The sequence below is a fragment of the Rhea americana genome, unplaced genomic scaffold (assembly GCF_003343005.1).
Source record: "Rhea americana isolate MKP2758 unplaced genomic scaffold, rheAme1 scaffold_130, whole genome shotgun sequence".
In the NCBI taxonomy this organism is placed as follows: domain Eukaryota; kingdom Metazoa; phylum Chordata; class Aves; order Rheiformes; family Rheidae; genus Rhea; species Rhea americana.
Genome location: NW_028185373.1, coordinates 929,281 through 949,800, shown reverse-complemented (window position 1 = coordinate 949,800; position 20,520 = coordinate 929,281). Strand labels below are relative to the sequence as shown.

At 41.1% G+C, this 20,520-nt stretch overlaps 1 protein-coding gene across 1 annotated transcript in view; it reads left to right on the top strand.

Annotated features, from left to right (window-relative positions):
• IL10RB (interleukin 10 receptor subunit beta) overlaps positions 1-11,425 on the top strand; it is a 12,151-nt gene extending 726 nt beyond the window's left edge. Inside the window, exons 2-7 of the mRNA XM_085297837.1 lie at positions 774-897; positions 2,213-2,382; positions 4,439-4,605; positions 6,121-6,271; positions 8,270-8,427; positions 10,684-11,425. Coding sequence (XP_085153963.1) covers positions 774-897; positions 2,213-2,382; positions 4,439-4,605; positions 6,121-6,271; positions 8,270-8,427; positions 10,684-10,896 — 983 coding nt within the window. The 3' untranslated portion in view covers positions 10,897-11,425. The remainder of the gene's footprint in view (positions 1-773; positions 898-2,212; positions 2,383-4,438; positions 4,606-6,120; positions 6,272-8,269; positions 8,428-10,683) is intronic.
• The last annotated feature ends 9,095 nt before the right edge of the window (positions 11,426-20,520 follow it).

Sequence of the window (20,520 nt, the reverse complement as noted above, 5' to 3'; positions counted from 1 at the left end):
CCGCCGCGGGGCCTCGGCCGGGGCTGGCGAGCTGCGGTCGGATTTTTTCCCGCCGGTGAAGGATACGCGTACCTGCACGGYGCGCTTGGTAGAGCTCTCACCTCCGGAAACATCTCGGGCTTCTCTCTATATGTTTTTCAAGTGGTGCTTGTTAAACGGGATGAGCAGCAAAGGCATTTTAAATGCCAATAAATCTCAATGCTAAGCCGTGCCGTAACGCAGCATGATAATAAATATTGCATGTATAGATACAGATTTTTTTTTTTTTAATCTTTCAATCCTACACTGAGGTCTGCRTAGAAACACGCTTCACGGTCACGTTCCGCAGCTAACCGATCCACACGTCYGTGTCGTTTCGGTAGTAGCGCTGCTGGAGAACCTGCTCGCAAAAAAATGCTGTTTTGACAATCTCAAAGTTCACGTACGCGCCCTGATAGTCGCTCAGYCTTAGGCAATAGCAAGTCATTCCTAATAAACGATGCTGTTATAAAGAGAGCGCTTACTGGAAATGATCGGCGTTAGCTTTTTTTTTTTTTTTTTCCCATTGCGTAAGCTCAGGATGAATGACAGGCATTGAGGATTTAACTTAATTGCTGGATTGTACCCAGCCCATATTAAATTCTGTAAAAATTAATACTACTACTAAGGGAGAGGGTGAGGCAGGAAAGGGAAAGACAACTTTGTTTACATTTTGGATTACTAAGAAGTCACTGGAGAACACACACACTAAAATGTTTTTTGTTTGTTTGTTTGTTTTTTGATTGCTTCTATAGCATTTGGAATAGTGCCAAAGCCCCAAAATGCAAGAATTATTTCAGTTAACCTTCATAGCGTTTTACAGTGGGATCCACCTAGGTTTCACAAAGGAAATCTAACTTACACTGCCCAGTTTAAGAGGTAAGTCTGGAGGAGTTGTACCTTTTCTCTCTCTTTTTTTTTATTTATTTATTTGTAAGCTGTCTCAGAAATTCTCATTTTACAGCTGCACGTGCTCGTGTTCCCTCCTTTGCAAGAAGGTGGGGAGCTGTCTCTTTGCCCTTGAAAGGCTTCTCTTCTGAGCTAACCATCAGGGCAGAGGCAGCTTGCACGCCTTCTACCTCCAGAGCTGGTTTGTACGTACTTTCCGGGAGCTGGAAGCGCATTTTAATATTGGCTGTTTTAACTATGTGCATGTTTTTGTCTGTCTAGGAGTTGTTATCTGCCGTTCAGCAGACTTAGTCCTGCTGAGCGTGTTTACATTGCCTAGCCCTTGGTCGGCACCGGCTCCGGCGTTTTGCCCTGCCTTGGCCACTGCCACCAGGGCCGGCTGCTTGTCTCTGCCCTTAGTAGAAATTTCTGATGAACTGCAGCCAGGCGGCTTTTCGGTTGAGTGCCTCTACGCTTAGCACGCGTTTTTCCAAGGTCTGGCGGGTTGCTTTAATTTGGATTTGGCTTTGCCGCTGCATCCTTCCAAGTCAATCTTTTCCTGTAGGAACAGGGTTATATGCGGATATGATGCAAATTCCCTAGCCCGGAGCTGGAGTCCCTACCTGCTTCGGTGCTTGGAAAAAAAAAAACGCATACGTTGAGTCAGAGGTCTCACAGTCCTGCAAAAGGTTGAATTCTTTGGGGGAAAACAGGGACAGGAAGTAAAGCTGAGAAGGAAACACCCGCAGGTGGGTGTCTGCTGAGGAGAAATCTCCAGAGCGCTTCCAGCTGGCATGGGTGCAGGCCGCTGGAGTTGAAAGGAGGTTTTCCTGAGTGCTGCCAGCAATCACCTATCGACTGCCACATCCCTGGGTAGACATCTGATGCAAAACAAAAAGAGCGTTATCCTGTGCTGTGTGCTTCCCAGGCGGCTCTCGCTCATGTAAGGGGAAGCTAGGGATGGTTTCGAGGAAAGTCAGAATTGCGTCTAAATGTCTAATACCTAACGTCTTGTTGAATCAGGTTTTGTAATCACTATCAAGAAAAGGGCGTTTATTTTCTGAATCATAATCTTAATCACTAACTTCACAATATATTTATAGGTAAGGGTAAAATGCACAACGTGCATGTGCATACCGCTAATAATGATTCATGTGCATTTGATCTAATCTCTCACRTTCGTAAGTCATAGTTGGTTGTGTTAACAAATAGATCTGCTGCTTTTCCAGTTAATTGGGAGGAAAGGTATTTCATCATATATAACTTATGCATCAGATACTTTTTTCCTCCCTCGTCTTCCATACAGCAGCAGTCTCCCTAAAAGCACATTTGAAAACTTGAGCACAAACACGGGACTCACAGAGTGCGATGTCTCTTCCCTGTCTGCATATGGAGACTATATTTTACGCGTCAGAGCGGAGTCAAAAAATGAACAGTCAGACTGGGCCATCATCAGATTTAAGCCGATGGATGACAGTAAGGATTTTTCTAATCTTCCACTACAATATTGTTTTCTATAAATGCACCTTTACTATTCAGCTCYCTACAAAAATCTGTAACATGCAGAACATTGTAAATATACTTAACGTTGAACTATAAAATTCTAGTTGGAACACTTTTCTGAGTTACTTTCTTCTTCAATGCTGTGTTAGGCAAAAGGCTTTATATTTCTGTTTTTTATTAAAAAATACAACAGTTGGACATGGAAAGCTCAGGTTTGAGTCAATAAACAATCTTCAGTGCACAAGACTGCTGTTCCAGTGAGGCTTTGCAGCGTTGTGTGAGAAGCAGTTTGCACACTGGCACTGCCGTGTGTTAGTAACGGAGGCGTTAGCCGCGTTGCTGTCACCTGAGCCTAGGAGTTGGGGACTGGTCCTTGCCAGTGCACATCCTCGACTTCGTTCATTCTTACTCTGCTTATAGTCTAAAATAATTTGGTTTTGCTTATGTAATTAATGTTAGCCAGGGTGGTGTGGTTTGTTTCGTTTTTTTCTCCTCGTAACTTTTAATGGGAAACCATGCAGGAGGCTTCTGCTACACCTTGTCTTCCAGAAACGCTTCTCAGAATTCTTCCTCTCTCTCTCAGCCTTCGTTTGCTTGARTTTCGTCATTCAGTTCCTTGGATTTCGGAGTGTAATTTTACGGTTTACAGCCTCATTTGTCAATATACTTCTATTGCGTTTCCCTCTCCCAAAGCAGAGTGTTGAAATTGTTTAATCTGGCTAGAACAGAAGCACTGAAGCGCAACATTGCAAAGAAGGAAAAAAAAATTGCCGCATTGTCAGTATAAGGTTAAGCCAAAAGAAAGAGTAATATAAAGTATGGATTTCCAGAGCAAGCAAACTTGTAAATCATTAATGGAGTTAGTTTGACATACATCTGAAAGAGAATGTAGCCTTCTGAGCAGGCTGGGCTTTGAAAAGGCAGCCAGTTCATGAGCTGAGAAAAGCAGGATGTAGTAAAACTCACTGGAAAGAAAGACCTGGTAGTACTGGCTGAATCTCTGAGGAGGACCTAGGGATTTTGATGTAGTCTTAGAGAGCTTATCTGAGCAGGGCATCATGATAAAAAATATCTAGTATTGCTTCCCTTGCAATGCTCTCTRCTGATGTGTTTTGTTTCTTAAAAGAATCCCACACTGTAGTATTATCGCAACAGCATAAGAGACCAGATATAATATACATAATTTTTCACAAGTTCAAAACAATATTCATGAGTCTGATGYGCATATGACATCAGTCTATGATCCAACAAGCAGATTTTCTCAAATTGAAAAGCACCTATTTTGGGAGGAATACACAATTGTCTGTAAAGCGAGCTCTTCCTCTCTTAGACRCTTTTTAGTGGGGCTCTAGCAAGGCAGACCTTTATTAGAGGCACCTAAGGCAGAGTTGTCCTGTTGGAATAACAGGAGACTTCAATGGAGAGGTCACTGCAGAYGCAGCTTCGCTGGTGACCCAGCTACTCTTGCAGTAATTCAGGTAGTGGCACAAAAGCATAGGAGAGAAAAGCCATTTTCAAAATATGAAAATACAATATTCAGTCTAAGGACCTCAATCAGTAAGACCAGTGAGCCGTGTACAAAAATTCAGATGTTTCAGTTTTTCAAAGCAATCACAGTGAACGAAACATTAAAACACACTTCACCAGAGTGTTTCCTCAGGAAAGACTGGTGTGGCAACAGTTCAGCTCAGAAGAGGAAGTGAGCAATAACACCCTATGCAAATRGTCTTACTTCTTCCAGGAGTGACAGCAGCTGGCAAGGGAGAACTGAGTAAATTTAGTGTATGGGAAATGTAGTCTGTAAAAATATCTGTTACTTAACTGTAAAAATAAATTCCTCTGATGACCAGTTTTGTAAGGAAAGGGTTTAATTGTCTTTCACCTGTGAGAGGAAATTACTCTCTTCAAGTACATAAAAAGGTTTGACGCATAAAACATGAAGTGTCACAAGRTGCATAAAAATGTCAAATTGAGAACTGTGTGAGACTGAGTTCTGTTGTTTCTTTTTTTCCACCATTCTCATACATAGCAATCATTGGGCCACCTGATGTAAAAATGAAGTCAGAATCTGGGTCTTTGCACGTGGACTTCATAGGCCCTATTGCTGAACATAAACCTGACAAGTGGTCCTTAAAGCAGTATTATGGCTCATGGAATTACAGAATACTATACTGGAAGAAAGGCAGCAAAAAGGAGGTAACTTCTGCTCAGTTGTTATTCTGACTACATTTTCCAGGCCTGACTTTGATATATATGCTCTTCTGGGTAAAATGCTGTACTGACAAGTTTCTGAAAGCTAGCAGTAGTGAAATAAAACATCTCTCTCTACAAATTACAATGAAGTAAAGTCATTACCGCTGGTATTTAGAGCGGAATGGCAGATGATCATGTTGTTAAACAGTAGCATGGATGTAATTTGCCCTTTCTATAATCAAAAATAATTGCTATGTTATGAAAGTTTACTCGCTCAGTTTGGCAGTGCATTTATTTYTGCAGGAGTACACAGTGCTGTTTTCCACACTCAATCTGTGTAGCTCACACACAAAAGCAAGGGTAAACTTAGAAGCTGTGACGTCGGCAGTGTCCGAGAATACAGCAATAAGCTGACCTAAATCCAAATCTCGTATCGCTTGGGTATTTGTGCCACAGCAGTTTTTGTRGAACTCTGAGCTCTGAATATTACCATGGTTGGTGCCTTACATTTCCTGTGGTCGCCTTCCTGCAGCTTTTCACCTCTTCGTTTTCTACGAGTTGTAATTCACTTTCTTCTTTTTCCCTTGACAGATGTGTCCCTCAGCTCAACAGATTTCTCCTTATAGGATGCATGGAGAAAGATCATAAATAATATATTAATTACAGGGTCATAAAGACTATTACATAAAAAAAAAAAGAAGCACTTTAGCAAAAGATATCAATCACTGCATAATTAGTGCTTTGTACATCAGTACAATTTTCATWCTGCAGGGCTTTAGTGCATATTATTCTGATATGTATTTGTTATCCTGCAAAAATCCTTGGCATTCAACTCCAGGAGATAAGGGATCCTCATTTCCGGAAAATGGAAAAGATCAAACGGGCCAGACGACAGAACTTCTGCTTTTTTTTTTTTTTTTTTTTTAAGTGAGTGGTTGCTTAAAACATTGAAACATCACTAGCTACACATCTGAGAAAGAGTCTTATTATATAATGGAGCATGTTGTGGGGATTGCTGTAATGTGCAGCCACCATATAATTGCAGGCACATAACCAATCATGCCTCTAAACAGCAAGCTGCATTTGCTCTCAGTCCACCTAATAGCTTCCACAGTCCTTTTTGCTTTGTCTAGATCTTCCATCCCACATGCTGTGCCTCAAATTAAATTATCTTTGTCYGTAAGCAGCACTCTTAGCTGATCTCCTTTGGCTGGATAGTTGCTTCTGTCTGCARGCAGATCTCATTAATCGTGCCTCTGTCATGTTCTTTAGCCTAATACTTCATTAATGCATCTAGAATCACCCTTAAGGTCTCACATACTAGCTACAGGTGAAATGAATATATAGTTAGCAATTATTTTGCATAGATAGGGTGTTTCATTCTGCCTTTAAAAACTTTATCCGTGTTGCAGCTGTAACTGCTGAGGCTTGTACYGCTGAATGGAATACTAATCATTTAGCTAGTCACTCCACCAGACTCCTCATTTTCAAATTTTGTGTGTTCTTCTGTGTTGCTAGGTAATTCGCATAGATACCAAACATAACTCTGAAATATTGTCTCAGCTGGAGCCATGGACAATGTATTGTATTCAAGTACAAGCGGTTATTCCYGAGTGGAACAAAACCGGGGAACTGAGTCAAGAGCTTTGCGACCAGACAACCCACAATGGCAAGTAGGATCTGATGCGGCAGAGCGGTAGAGACGGGGCCGCGAGCTGGGAAAGCAGGCGTTCAAAAGGAGCCTCAGCGCAGCGTGTAAACCTTTCGGAAAAGCCGGTGTGCCTTCCTCTGGCAGTGTTTGGCTCTCTGTGCACACGCACCTTTAAAACGGGAGTTTTTAGAAGCGGAACGAAAGCTACAGGCTATATGGCACCGATCACACGATAGCTTGCTTCAGGGCAGGAACAATCTCTTGATTTGCACAATATGTATTCACGTGCATAATAGATGCTTCATGTAACTTGCGTGCTCAGACAGCTGGTGTCTCTGCCCCCGAGTTTACACACGTTATCGTGGAGAGGAAGCCGTCTGTGGGAAGTGTGGGGACGCTATAGGGCTAAGCTTTTCCTTGTATGTTTTTTCCTCATATACTTTTCCTACACATGTGTTATCTGCCAGTGGATATTGGTGGTGGTGGTGTTTCTTGTTAATTTATGGCTAGGCCAGTGCTTAGCAACCATAGACTGGTTTAAAACATTTATACARTGATGCATTGCATCTGTGTTCTTGTTACCTATTGCAAAACCCTTATGCGTGACAAGAATTTTTAAAAGGCTCAGTAGTTTAGAAGTTTACAGATTTTTGTTCTCTGCTGTCTTCAATTTCTTGCCATTATTACAAATTTTTAAAGAGAGAAAATGGAAGCCTATACTCCTGATAGTGTTATCTTTTAGTTCCTATGCTCCAGAAACACCAAAGAGCGTAAATGTAAGCTCTTCACATGACACCACCTTGTGGGTGGTTGTGTTGGTCTTTTTTCTTTAATCGTGTGCCTAATATTGCACGATTGCATGTAGAATAACTAGTATGTGTTACTGTRAATGTCTAATAATGATGGTTACAAGTTCATTTTATTGAGAGTCTCCTCAGCCTGCTCAGGCTAAAAACTTAAGAGCTAGGACACATGAAGAGCTAAGGCAGAGGTTGGGGGAAAATCAGCTGTAGAGCAGCTTTGCAGAGAGGGACCTGGGGATCCTGGTGAACAAYAAGTTGACCATGAACCAGCAATGTGTTCTTGTGGCAAAGGAGGCCAGAARTATCCTGAGCTGCATTGGGAAGAGTGTTGCCAGCAGGTCAAGGGAGGTGATCCTACCTGTCTACTCAGCCCTGGTGAGACACATTTGGGGTGCTGGGTCCAGTTCTGGGCTCCCAGTACAAGAGAGACATGGAGCTAYTGGAAAGAGTCCAGCAGAGGGCTACGAAGATGATTAGGGGATTGCAGCATCCCTCATGAGGAAAGGCTGRGAAAGCTGGGCTGTTGGCCTGGAGAAGAGAAGGCTCAGGAAGGATCTTATCAATATATATAAGTATCTGCTGAAAAGATGCAAAGAAGGCAGGGCCAAACTCGTCTTAGTAGTGACAGGAGGAGAGGCAATGGGCACAAACTGAACAYGGGAAATTCCACTTCAGCACAAGAAAACAKTTTTTTACTGTGAGGGTGGCCAAGCACTGGAGCAGGTTGCCCAGAGAGGTTGTGGAGTCTCCATCCCTGGARATATTCCAAGGATGGAAGGATGCCCATCCTTCTGGGCWTGGGCAACATGTTCTAGGTGACTCTGCTTGAGCAGGGCAGTTGGACTAGATGATCTCCAGAGGTCCCTTCCAACCTCAGCCATTCTGTGAGTAAGTATGAGAGGCTATGGAGTCTCCTTTCTTGGAGATAATCGAAACCCATCTGGGCACTGTCCTGGGCAACCTCCTGTAGGTGAACAAGTTTGAGCAGGGAAGTTGGACCAGATGATCCCCAGAGATCTCAGGTGCTTCCAGCCTCAACCGGTCTGTAATTCTGTTTCTTTGTGTCTGGAAACAAAATGACCTATGTTTGCAGTTAAAATTTTGTAGACTTAATAAAGGTTGTTTAATTCCTTAGGAAAAGTGATATTTTGAAAATAATATGCTTAGAAATTAATAACAACAGTTTTAATATTTTTCTTCTGTTTCTTTGCAGGTGTAACCCCTGCATGGATAATTGTCACTGTTCTTTTTGGACCCATGTTGGCTGTTATAATATTTGTTCCCATTTGCTTCTTTTCCTTTTTGTTTCTGTATCGACTGACCAAACATGTTTTCTGCCCTTCATATTATTTCCCACAACACCTCAAAGAGGTTTGTTTATTTGTGTTCTACCTAACAGAGTTAAAATCAGCTTTTTCAATAGAGCTGCCTGTCTCCCAAAGGCACTCTCTGTGCCAGAACTTTTACAGCTTCTTTCATTTCACTTTCTTGCATATGCAGCTGATCGTTAATCAAATGTAAAATGCAGGCTATTCTGAGGGGGTTTAGAGAGTATATGGGGACAATGCTGGTTATTGGTATGGAGGCTAGAGGAACCTATTCTATTATCTGCTTTTATATAGTAAAGAATTGTGTGTGATAAAATTTGCTCTTCTGCCAAGCAATTTGGACTAAACAGAAAAGTCATTCCAATAAGTAGAAAAGATAATGTCATGAACTTTGGTGTAAAAAAGTGAGAGAGTAAGGTGCTTTTCAATGTGAGAAGGGTGGTGGAAGTTAGTTCATTTAATGGTTAATTTCTGTTGTTACAAGGTCATAAACTTTGCGTGAATGTTACCTTGATTTCCTTATGTTTTCATCAAGTTCTGTGGCACTACACAGATAAAAGGAAAGAGCCATGAAATCAGACTTTTTAAGTATTCTGATGTACAACACACTCTAAAATACTGTCTTTCTGAATTCTTRCGCACAGAACACTCCAAAATATTAAAAAGCTAAGAGTTTTATACCTAGAACAGTTGCATAATTTGTAATATGAAGCCTTATATGGCTTGGAAACAGGAAGTTTTTTCATTCTAAAGTGGGAGAATAACAGGTGTTAACATGCAGTTCCTCTTTTTAGACAGTGAACAACTGAGATCTGTCTCCATGATCTTGTTTTAGACTTACAATTGCACATTCCTCTCCTGAAACAAAGCTTTTTCCCCAATATAATAAAAGTCGACTTCAGTAAAGAATTTGGCAAGGTCTGAAAATTCAAGATAAAACGAGAGCAATGAACATTAGCTGTTGAGGAATACCACTGACCCTTGTTACCCAACTAGCAACTTAAATGCTGTATCAGAATCTCCTCCAAGAAATAGGACTATACAGAATACTACATTGGTAAAGTTATCATGCTATACTAGTCTAAGTTTTATGCACTTCCTCTTGGATCTATCGTTCTGACTCATTTAGAGTTTAGCAGACTCGAGCTTTATAATTGATTTAGCACAAATTTTGCACTTTAAGTTGAGTACACACAGCAGTAGTTGCTCTTGCTGAACCTAGAACTCAGCTGCTGAGAAGCCAAAATTGTTTTGATTAATACAGGATAAGGTAGAACTTCATTTTTACTCTCATGTTTCTCACTAGAAAGGGAAACATCTTCATTTCGGGCTATTAAGTGGAATTGGTTAATCACAGCAAATTGTCTAATAAAGCTCAGCCACGCTTAACTAAACTGATATTATCAAAGGCAATAGTTTCACTACATTTGAGATTGCTGATTAGTGAGAGAGCATTTCAAATCATAGTTTAAGAGACTAAGGCTACTAGTAATAATATTAGTATTTTTTTTAATTACAATGAACAGAACTGTCGATAGAGCCGCTTACTTTCTTATGTACGGTATATTAAAACTGAAGAGTCAGGTCATAGGAAGAAAATTCAGTTGTACACATCCAGCTGCCATCAAATAAATGAACTCTCATGTCAGCTGCCAAAATTAATGGTYGCCCTATTATTGCTAGGTTAAGTTGGTGTGCTGCTTTTGTGCTGGTATTCAAAATAYAGTCATGATGTCCTGTGAAGTCCAGGGAGATTCTTGAGTCTGGTTCCATTTTAATAAGAGAAAAGGGCATGGGAGGAAAGTTGTGACATTTTAGTACCAAAATTAAGTCATCTTTCTCACTGAACTACCTAGCTCTGCAGATCGCCCTCCATCTCCTTTACTTGCATTAACGGTCATGGTTTATGTTGACATTTAAAGCTACTTGATGTCTAAGCTAAAAACTTTCTGAGAAGGCAGGAACAATTCACGTCTCATGGAGCTGTTCTACAAATCTCTCCAGGGACTCCTCCTTTACCTACAGTCAATTCACCATTTTTAGTCTTTCCTTCCAAACAAAACCTAGGTGCTTTATTTTTTAAAACGAAGTTTATATTCCAAAGAAAGCACTGATCTCAGGGATATATTCTTATAAATACAGGCACTTCATAACGAGCAGAGAAATCGTTACTTTATCACCAATCCAAAATTTCCAAGGATTGGTAAAGCCAACTAATAGGTAGAAAACATCAGAAAACAAATTTCTAGGCAGATATGGTATGGTGCCACCTAATTCTTGTTTCCTCTTCCCTTCACAGTTTTTGAGCAAGCCTTCTAATGGTTCGCAGTTCTTTTCTCCAGTCCCCCAAGAAGAGCATCTTCTTTGTGACAAGTTAACGGTTATTTCAGAAAAATCCCAAAATCAAAGTGAGGAGATTATGGATGAGGCCAGCAATACAACAGAGCAGCTTCAGGACTCTGAACAAGAATTTTCTAATGTAAAAGTAGTACCAGCTTCAGAAGGGGACTAAATGCACTCCTCATACTTCACTCAGACTGAAAGAACAGCAAATAGACTACTATGTTTAACTTCTGCATACTGCATATTTAAGAGTAAAAATTCATATGCAAGATTTTGTACATAGACTTTTCACAGAATCATACTAATTTTTAAAGTACAAGAAACTTGGCTATACATGAGGAATTAAATGATATGTAAATTTTTGCCACCATCTTTGGTGTCTCATTCTTAAGTTATCACAATACCTACGACTCCATTTGCTGTTTAAATTAATATCATAATATAGAATACTAGTTAACTTTGATGTACTATTTATTGAAAAAGCTAATCAAAATGGCCTACTGTATAAGATTTGTAAAAGAAGATCATATTTTGCAAGGAAAGAGCTGATCTTATATTTTTTTAATGAGAAATGGTGTGTATTTCCTAAGATATCYCTATTGGCATAATCTTTCTATTGGATTTTTACCTGATGCTCAATTATAAAGTTACTCACAACAAGTTATGTACCATCTTAATAAACCAAACACAAATACTCAGTGTTTTGCATTGCAAGGTGTTATTCGTACTTCATCGCCACGGACAATAAGCAGTACGCTGCCAGATAGCCCTCTCGGTTCCGGTACCGCTGTCAGTCCCCTGAGCATCTGCGCTGTTGTTTCTGTGATTTCTGTAATTAAATCTTGCCTAATCCACTGAAGTCTGTGAAAAATTTTGCAGCTAAAGCGGGAGTTAAAAGGTAGGATCATTTCCTTTATCTGTTGATGTTCGGTCKCGATTGAAGAAAAGCGAACACAGGCAGGCGTAACGCTCGTGCTGCGTAACGCACACCTGCCTAGTCCTGCTCATTCCAGTCGAGGCTATGGCCACACCAGTATCAGGGCATATTGTACGGCCTTTGCACTGTGCTGTAACCCTTTGAGTGCTGCAGTTTTTTTTTTCTTTCTTTTTTCTTTTTTAGCCTGAATGAAGGAACACACAGCATAGCTAATAGGGCTTACGCTTGTGCTAGCCGGCTGGTCAGCTGCTGTCAGGCAGAAGAGATGAGGGTTGAGATTTCCCAACCTCTTTTCCTCACTCTCTTAACAGAGCTACCTTTGTCTACTTGGCTGCTAATTTTTATGGACGAGTTGGAATTAATTCTCTATCAAATGTGGCTGAAATTGGTCAGTAAGTTCAAAGGTTACGATGAGGGCACAGATAAGGCAGTGCCCTGTGCTGTGCTATGTTACTACAAATTAATTAGTAAGCCAAACTGCGGGCAGGGGGACTAACRTTAATACTCATTATACTCTTGGCAATTTGAGGATACAGTCTTCAGACCAAAGCAGGAGGAGTGTGTACAGCAACACATCGCTGATATTTTAGGATGCTGGCTTCCCCATGTGAAAAGAGGAACCGTTTCCCTTCGTGATTTTTGCTGATACTGGTCGTTGCAGAATCATGTAGGAGGAGAGGGAAAGAAACATTTCTCAGAATGTTTCTTCCTCTTTCAACATCTTCAGATGTGGGCAAAGCGAGGATTTGTCCTGACAGCTTTGTTTTACTCTTAACTTTCCTTTGATAGGGACCTACTATCTCTAAAGAACCATAGCTGGTTTAAGTTCATGTGAGCCCATCTTTAATTTACTGGCTGTATCACTATCAACAATCTTTATCTAGCGAATTCCAAAATTAAAATTATACCATGATATTCCAACTATACAACAACTAGCATGAAATAGGAAGGCATTCCCCAGCTCTGCTGCTCAATAGGTCATTGAAGTTTCCAGAAAGTCCAGAAACCCATATAATCCTTACAAACGTATAACCATAATCTTAGCATGTTCCAGTTGTCTGAGGATGGTAATTTTCCAGACACAACTGTTGGACTCTAACATTGCTAGCATTGTGCTAATATAGATGTCTTGGTAAATAGAGGAAGGCAATCGTATGCCATGCAGAACAGAAATGAAGAGTCCAGAGCAGAATATATTTAATAAAGATCATTCTGAAAGGTTAGGGAGACGTTCTGTGAAATTCAGATTAKCTTATCTGATGCCTGAATTCTTATTTCCTCTAGAGCCAGTCTGGTAGTCAGGGTAGCTCCTAACACTGACAGCTGCTCACGTGTCTGCTCTCTGTTCAGTCCTCTAAACATCCAGCATTTGAGTTCGCACAGCGTAGCAAAGCAGCGTTTGTGTTGCTGTTTGTAAAGGACTTCTGAAGTGATGTTAAATAGCGATTTGACCTTGTGGAGGACAATGATTAACGCTTCACTGCTGACGTCTCACCTCTGGTGAAATCACTCAGCCACGTTATCCTTACACTGATTCACACGGCTCTTACATGAAGATTATGGTATGCAGATATGACAGGGACAGGAGAGAGGCCCCCAAAGTAGAGAGGCAGGCGTAATGCGTGTACTGACAGAGGAAGCAGGAGAGGGGTAAGGCCCAAAGCAAGTGCAGATAGTACCCAAGAAATGTCAACAACGGAGTTCAACAAAGAGTGAAAATAGGCAAGGCTGTGTATTTTTAATGATTGTTAAAATTTAGCTTGCTCAGGCAGATAAGAGATTTCTTGGATGACTCCTATTTTCTTTGCTATATATGAAATTTGGCTATTCTGACACCAGAACCTGGTTTGTGACTAGAAAGACTATTATAATAAACTGAATTTCAAAGCACTTGCGTGTAGTGCTCATTGAAGACTGCCTTGCTGTAAATGTGGAGGATGTTGGTCTCCAGGCACGATCCACGATATCACAGTGAGCCTGCCATAAACAAGCTAGGTTCTTCCCATATGCACATAAAGAATGATACTTAAAATTCAGACACGTCGACACAAAGAGCAAATACAAAGAAYTGCAATAAAGATCTGAAGAATTCACAGCACTATGAAATTCTGATTACATGGATAATGAGRAAAAAAAAGTATTACACTTAACCTTGGCATTCTCCAATGAGTAGTCACATTAGCAGAGAGGAAAATCCTACCCACGCTTAGAAACTAAGTTTTAAAGAAGATCCTAGGAAATCTGCAGAAGGAAACTTCCACGTGAAGACAATGTCAAAGGAACACTAACTCACAAGAGACCTGTTCTGTTTCTACTATAGAGCCAGTACAAAATTGTCCTAATTTAAACAAGATTATTACCAGTACCAATTATGCTCATCCGGTGATCATCAAATACATCTATTAGGAAGACACCGTTACCTTCTTCCCTRTAAAAGCAGTAAATACAAACCATTTGTGATCAAGCTGGTGTGCTGACCTTCACCCAAGGACAGCCCTGGCTCACTTTTCACTTTAACTCTTCACCTCAGACACTTTCTATTCACCTTGTTTCTTACTAAATYGTCTAAACCAAGCCAGACTTGCACTGCCTGCAGCTTTTACCCATGCTTTGCTAAGCAGCTGTTCCTGGGGATATCCRTTTTTTTCCAGTGTTTTGTTAGGTGATGGACTAAGGGCTGCTAAATGAGTTCCAGTTAGACCAAAGGGCTTCATGACAGGAGGCGATATAATCAGAAACTCTAATTCTGGCCTCATCAYGCCAATCCCTGGGGATCCCCCAAGTCATATCCTGCAGAAGGCAGCTGTCTGGGACCCTTCTCTAGAAGAACCTCTCTTTCTTTGCTGATTGCAGAGGGAACTAGATGATTTTTTTCCTCTTCAGCAAGGCTAGACCATACTGATACCTCTCAGACAGCTTGAACTCCTTTTCTCTGCAAAGAAGTTAGGCAGTGGGTTGTGACTGGCATTGAGCCAGACATGGGTACAGCCAGGTATAGCCGTGGCACTCAGGAGTAGTTAAGGCTGACTTTTTCTTTTTCTTTTTCTTTTTAGAGGTCAGCTTTTTCTAAGGGCTCTTAAAACCCATTCAGATTTTCTTTTTTTCTTTGTTTTTTTTCTTTCAGATTGACTGAACAGGCCTGGGGGGCAAGCCGTAGCTCTCCATGAGCAGTAGCCCACACATCCACTGCCCCTTTGGAGAAACAGTAATTTAGAGAAGAGTTGACCTTGAACTAAGCTTGTGGAGACTATGATAAAAACGAATGAATAAAATAGCCAAACCTCAAACCTAGGTGTTATGACTAAAAAATGCAGGAGTACAACRTACAGGAGTGTGTTGCTAATTCTGGCATAGTCTGACAGGTTTTTGGTAAAGTAATCTGAGTAAAACAGCTATCCTGAAGGCCTGGGTGTCACTGGAAAATTATTTTACATATGAAATGCTAGCAAGAGCGAGAGGATTAAAGAACAGTGAAGTGGAGAGAAAAGAGGGGGAACAGCCGAGGCCTGCAGTGAACAAGAAGGATTGTTGAAAAGGGCACTAAGATAAGGCAGTAAGAGAAGGAGCAGGAGTTTAGAAGGTCCATGGGAGTGGAGTGAGGCTTTTAGCAAAAGGGGGACATTGGAGCCTATGGCCAAGCAAGGGACTAGGGACGAGATCATCCATCAGCTCCAGGTTTTCTTCTTCCTTCTCCATGCTGGGATCTTCAGACATTTCCCTCCTCTACATGGCCTGGAGGCATCAGAGAAGGTTGTCTGGCTCTGCAGCGCAAGTCTTCATCTATGGGCTGGCCAGAAAGAGCCCATTTTGTTTGCTGAACAAAATAGCCTGGAAGGGCACAAATGGCTTTCAGAAACTCTACATCCATGACAAACTGTACAAAAAGCTTGCAAACAGCCTCTTAATGAGAAATATACTGTAAGAATTTCTGGGTTTAAGTTCCTCAAATCTTTCTGAAGCAGATTGGGAAATAACAGAATTACTTAGCAAAATGCAGTTTTCCAGTAGTCATCTGTTATTGAATGAGTGGTTACAAAGTGTCTGTGAGAGGCTGTGCTCTCTTCCTTGACATTGCACTGTCATGAAAAAGGAAGGTGAAATTAGCTACTTTTAATTTATAAAAAGTACTGTGAATAATCAACAGGCTCAGCTGACTGTCTGCATGTAATATACTGGAAATTACTCACTTGTACTTCCTAATACAGAGCCCTCTCTTATTTCTTCCTCACAAATTGGATTTCCTTAARTAACTTTTGCATGCTTTCAAGCAATTACTGTAAAAGAGTGAAGGCATGGAACAATAACGATGTCAAAAAGACAAACGAGATACCACTGGGGAAATACCATAGAGAAGATCCTGGCTCCAGCCACATTAATGTGCATTCACTATTGTTAGGATTTGCCCTGGAGAAAGCACCAAACCAAAGAATCTGTTTAATAGCTTTCAGCTCTTGCATTTTCCAATTGACTTTGACATCATATAACTGATACATCTGCTCCCTTCTTTCAGCTGYCATTGTTTATATCATACTTTTAAAAAGTAGATTGCAATGTCCATGAGAGAGAGACTTTCAGCCCTATAAGCCCCGGGCACAATCCTGGTCCTTGTGAACTCCATGGCAGTTTTGTCAGGGAGGTACCTGGCACTAGAATTTCAGATATTGTTTATTCTTTACCAGACTATGCGAGTAATGTAGTTACAAAGATTATGGAAGTCACAACTGGGAGTTTGCACGTGGGTGATGTTGTCAGACATGCCGATATAACAGCTGGTACCATGAAGCTCTGAAATACACTCAACCCAAGCAGAACTTCCAGAACTTTGTAATGAGATAATGAGGTATCTATAAAGACAAACATTGTAGAGGAATTACAGTTAGGTATTTTGAAGATACTAGCTAGCTCTTATCAAGCTGCAAAAAGACAGAGGTTGTCAGCAGACTGTCCATGTTCCACAAGTTACATTAAATTTGAGTAAATTCTAATCCCTCTGTCCTTCAAAGCCTAATGTGCCATTCTGACCAGATATCCATGTTTTTTTTCACCTGAGATTTCTTATGTGCTGAAAACATTCAGTCCTCTCACGGCTAAAAATATTTCTGATATTCAGAATGATATATGTACCAAAAATAACTCTTAAACCCTAGCATGTGAGGAGGGTCAAAAGGAGAGGAGGGCAAGAGCTGGTCATGAGAGGCCTTGCAGAGCTCTGTAAGTGTGAGAATGCAACACTGGTGCAGGAAATAATATCCTTTGAAATGCACTTMATAACGAAGTCCTGTAGTGTAACACTAGGGAGTCCCCTACCGCATTCATCCCTCCAGCTCTGARCCTACCATTGGGCATTGCTCCCTGCTCTTTTCTGAAGAACAGCTAACATTCAGCAGCGGTGCCTGCAGTGCAGGATGTCCAGTAGAAGACAAAACAAAGACCAAGATCTGTGCAGCCGCCACCATTGTATGTAATCTATAAGAAGGGTAATACCAGACAAAAAAAACAGTTTTACTCAATGAGAMCTTGCTGATTTTAATCAGAAAAGCCTCAAGGGCTTTTAAAGAAGCGTGACATTACATGTTCAAGGAGATTCTGGTGGAGCTGATCATCACTAAATGTGAGGGAAATCAAGAACATGTCTCCAAGAGTCTCTGACTGATATCTAATTTACACTAATCAGGGCTGCAGCAAAGACCAGGCAAGAAGGGCACAGAGAGCAGGTACAAGGTGTGCCATCTCAGCACAAGCATGGGAGCAGCTGCGAGAAACAGGCAACTTCAGCTCTTGGCTTCAACTGCATTGGAGCCTTCCGCAGAAGCAGGGATGGGGCCATCTGATTCCCATGCAGCAAGAGCTGCTCTCCAAACCCTGGGAGCTCCTCCTGGCAACATGACCATGCCCACCTTTTCCCTAAAGAAAAAGTGCAGTTTGCTAGAGYAACTTATAATATTATGACTGATGCCAGGTCTGTTCCCCTTACTCCAGAAGACTCACAGGATCCTATACTACCTTAGCATCTGAAGCCTTCACCAGACACTTAGATCACTTTATCTCTTACACAGCACCAGCAGAAAAAGCAGCAGGGATTGGAAAGTAGAGGACAAGCGCTACCTGGAAGGTTTAATGTAGCTGACTATTTTCTTCTCAAATTATAGCTGCGTCCTGGACAACACCCGCAAAAGTCAGGGAGAAATTCCCACTAGGGGACAAATCTACAAAGATTCAGAAATTAGGATCAGAAAAAAGGGTATAACACCCCAGCAGGGGATATGCAACATAAAAGTCACCAAGCAGCTGGTCAAGCTGAAGTGCAAAATAGTATGAGAAGGAATATTGAAATATTTTGGAAAACTTACACTGCTATTATGTAGCCAGTCCTGGTGTGAAATAYCCTGGTTCCAACAACAGGAAAATCTCAGAAGCAAATTCCTTGTAACGTGATGTTTGAAGGATACAGATACAGATCTGTTTACATGGACAAAAGTTCTCTCTGTTGCAGCCCTTTTGTGGAAAATCCCTAAACTAGAACCATATTGTAGTTCATACCATTCTCTTTCGAAGGGGGAGGGAAAAAATCTCCATTTGTGAAGAAGTCAGTGGGGTTTCGTGTGACACAATGCTGGGAAGGAAGCAGCAGAGGGGAGGTTGCTGTTGTTGGTGGGKTTTTTTGTTTGTTTGTTTGTTTGTTTTTTGAATGCATACTTATTGCAATGTTTTCAGCTTCCCAAACTATGTAGGTAAGCTATCCATGTGGAAGGCTATCCACTAGCTATATAACTGGCCACATAAGCTATCCATTGCTGGGAAAAGTCTGGAGAAGGACAACAAAACATGCTCTATGAAGGAAAATTAAAAGAACTGGTATTATGGGCTGACAAAGAGAAGCCTGATGGGGATATAATAGCCTTCAAATATGTAAAACGCTGCTGAAAACAGGAAATGACTAATCTATTTCATATGTCCACGATAGGCAGGGAAGGAGTTACAAGACTGCAACAAGCAGTCCTATTAAGAAAAACTTTCTAATGATGACAACAGAAAAGATATTGAAGATACTGCCTTGGAGGTGGCATAAAAATCTAAAAACAAATGAAAGGGGACAAAAACAACCGGTCCTGCCTTGGGGCTGTACAATGAACTACTGGACCTCCTAAGGTCCTTCCTTTCTGGCACGAATTTTCTATGTTTTTCTAAAAAGATAAAATACTTTACTTGCTTCTTTTATTGTGCTCCACAGTTCACAGGAGAAGAAACAAGCAAAAGATTTCTTCTTTGTCTGTTAGCCAACAAAAATAAATCCAGTGAAGCCTGCATGGCTTAGCTGCTGCCATTACACAGTACACAACACAATATTTTAGAACTGACAGTGATAATCACAGGAGAACATATTGTCTTACCCTGTGTTGGGTTGTCTGTCTATCGTAGATATAGCCTCTCTTCCACCAGAGTGTGCCGACTCACGTTTTTGTCTCTTTCTTCTATAATACCAGTGAGGAAGTTGTGTCCATTTTACAGGAATACGAACTGTAAGCATGGTGGTATATTTATGAGATTTATAATTATTTCTACCAGTAATAAACTAGCAAGTTAGGTGGAGTTCATTTCATGATCAGATTGCAAAATGGTTGTTGTGAAATGTGATTCACATAAATAACTTGCTGTAAAAATGCTTTGCTGTGCAATGTTTGAGCATGAGGTAACAAATTATCATAGAATAAATTTGGCTCAGGGTGAGAAATGCCCTGCAACAATACATTCTCCTAAGAGACATGTTATAGTCACTCATTTATCTTCTACAAGCTCCATCATAATGCATCACTTGTTTCAGTAACAAGCTCCATCATAATACATTACTTGTTTCAGTAACAGTCCACTCTTGAAGCGCAGAGTATTTTTTTTTTCTGGTGATGCTTTCATAACTGAGCAACTCAGCCTCATAATATGCTTTTAACCAACCTCACCTCTTTAGTATCTGAGTACCCTCCATTCTGCAATTATATATCTTGCATAATTCTGGCAGCCAACTCCTAACTTTAAAGGATTTAGTTTTCTTCCTTCTAGACTTGAAAGAAATGTGCWAAGTACCTCTCTTGACTTTTAGCACTTCCTGACTGTCTATACTGGGCTGTTAAGTCTACAGCTGTGTAGAACAATTCATCCAGTCCACAGCTCCTTCTCAGTAGTCTTTTCCTAGGAGCCTCTTGAAAGTGACTTGCAAGGTGGAAACACTAGCCAAGACCTGGCAGTCACACTCTCAGCCACCAGCATTTTCCGTTGTCCAAAGCCCTCCTCTGATCATGTAGTAAGTGCTGCCACCAGAGCCCATAGCCTGATTTCAGGAGCAGTTGGGTGTGTGAGGAGTCAAGCGAGGCTGTATGAACTGCTCTTAGAGCAGTTCCCTCATCCTATGCGGCCGTCTTCCTGCATGGTCCTCAGATCCATGCAGCTACAGGCTGCAGGCACAACATACATGCTGAATATACATATCTACATGTATAATAATGTAATACATGTCTTTTGTGTAAGAAACACATCGTGTTTCTTATCAGTGTGAATGTGTCTGTAAGTTCACATACGTCAGAAAAGACCACACTTCCAGGAAATACTGAAACTTTTAGGTATCTGCCACATACACAATTTGCACGTGTACAGTAACCCTAGCACTTTTGGGAAGGGGTGGAGCACCCCTCAGGGACAAGTCTACCCTTCATGTGCAATATAACCCATCTTATGATGGGAAAGAGCTGCATAGTACCGGCCTGGTTTGACCCTATAGGACAGGGTGAGTCTTCCTCAGGTGGAGGACTGTGGCATCACTGACACACAATGTGAAGGCCTGTTTTGTAGAAGCCCTTGGCAAAA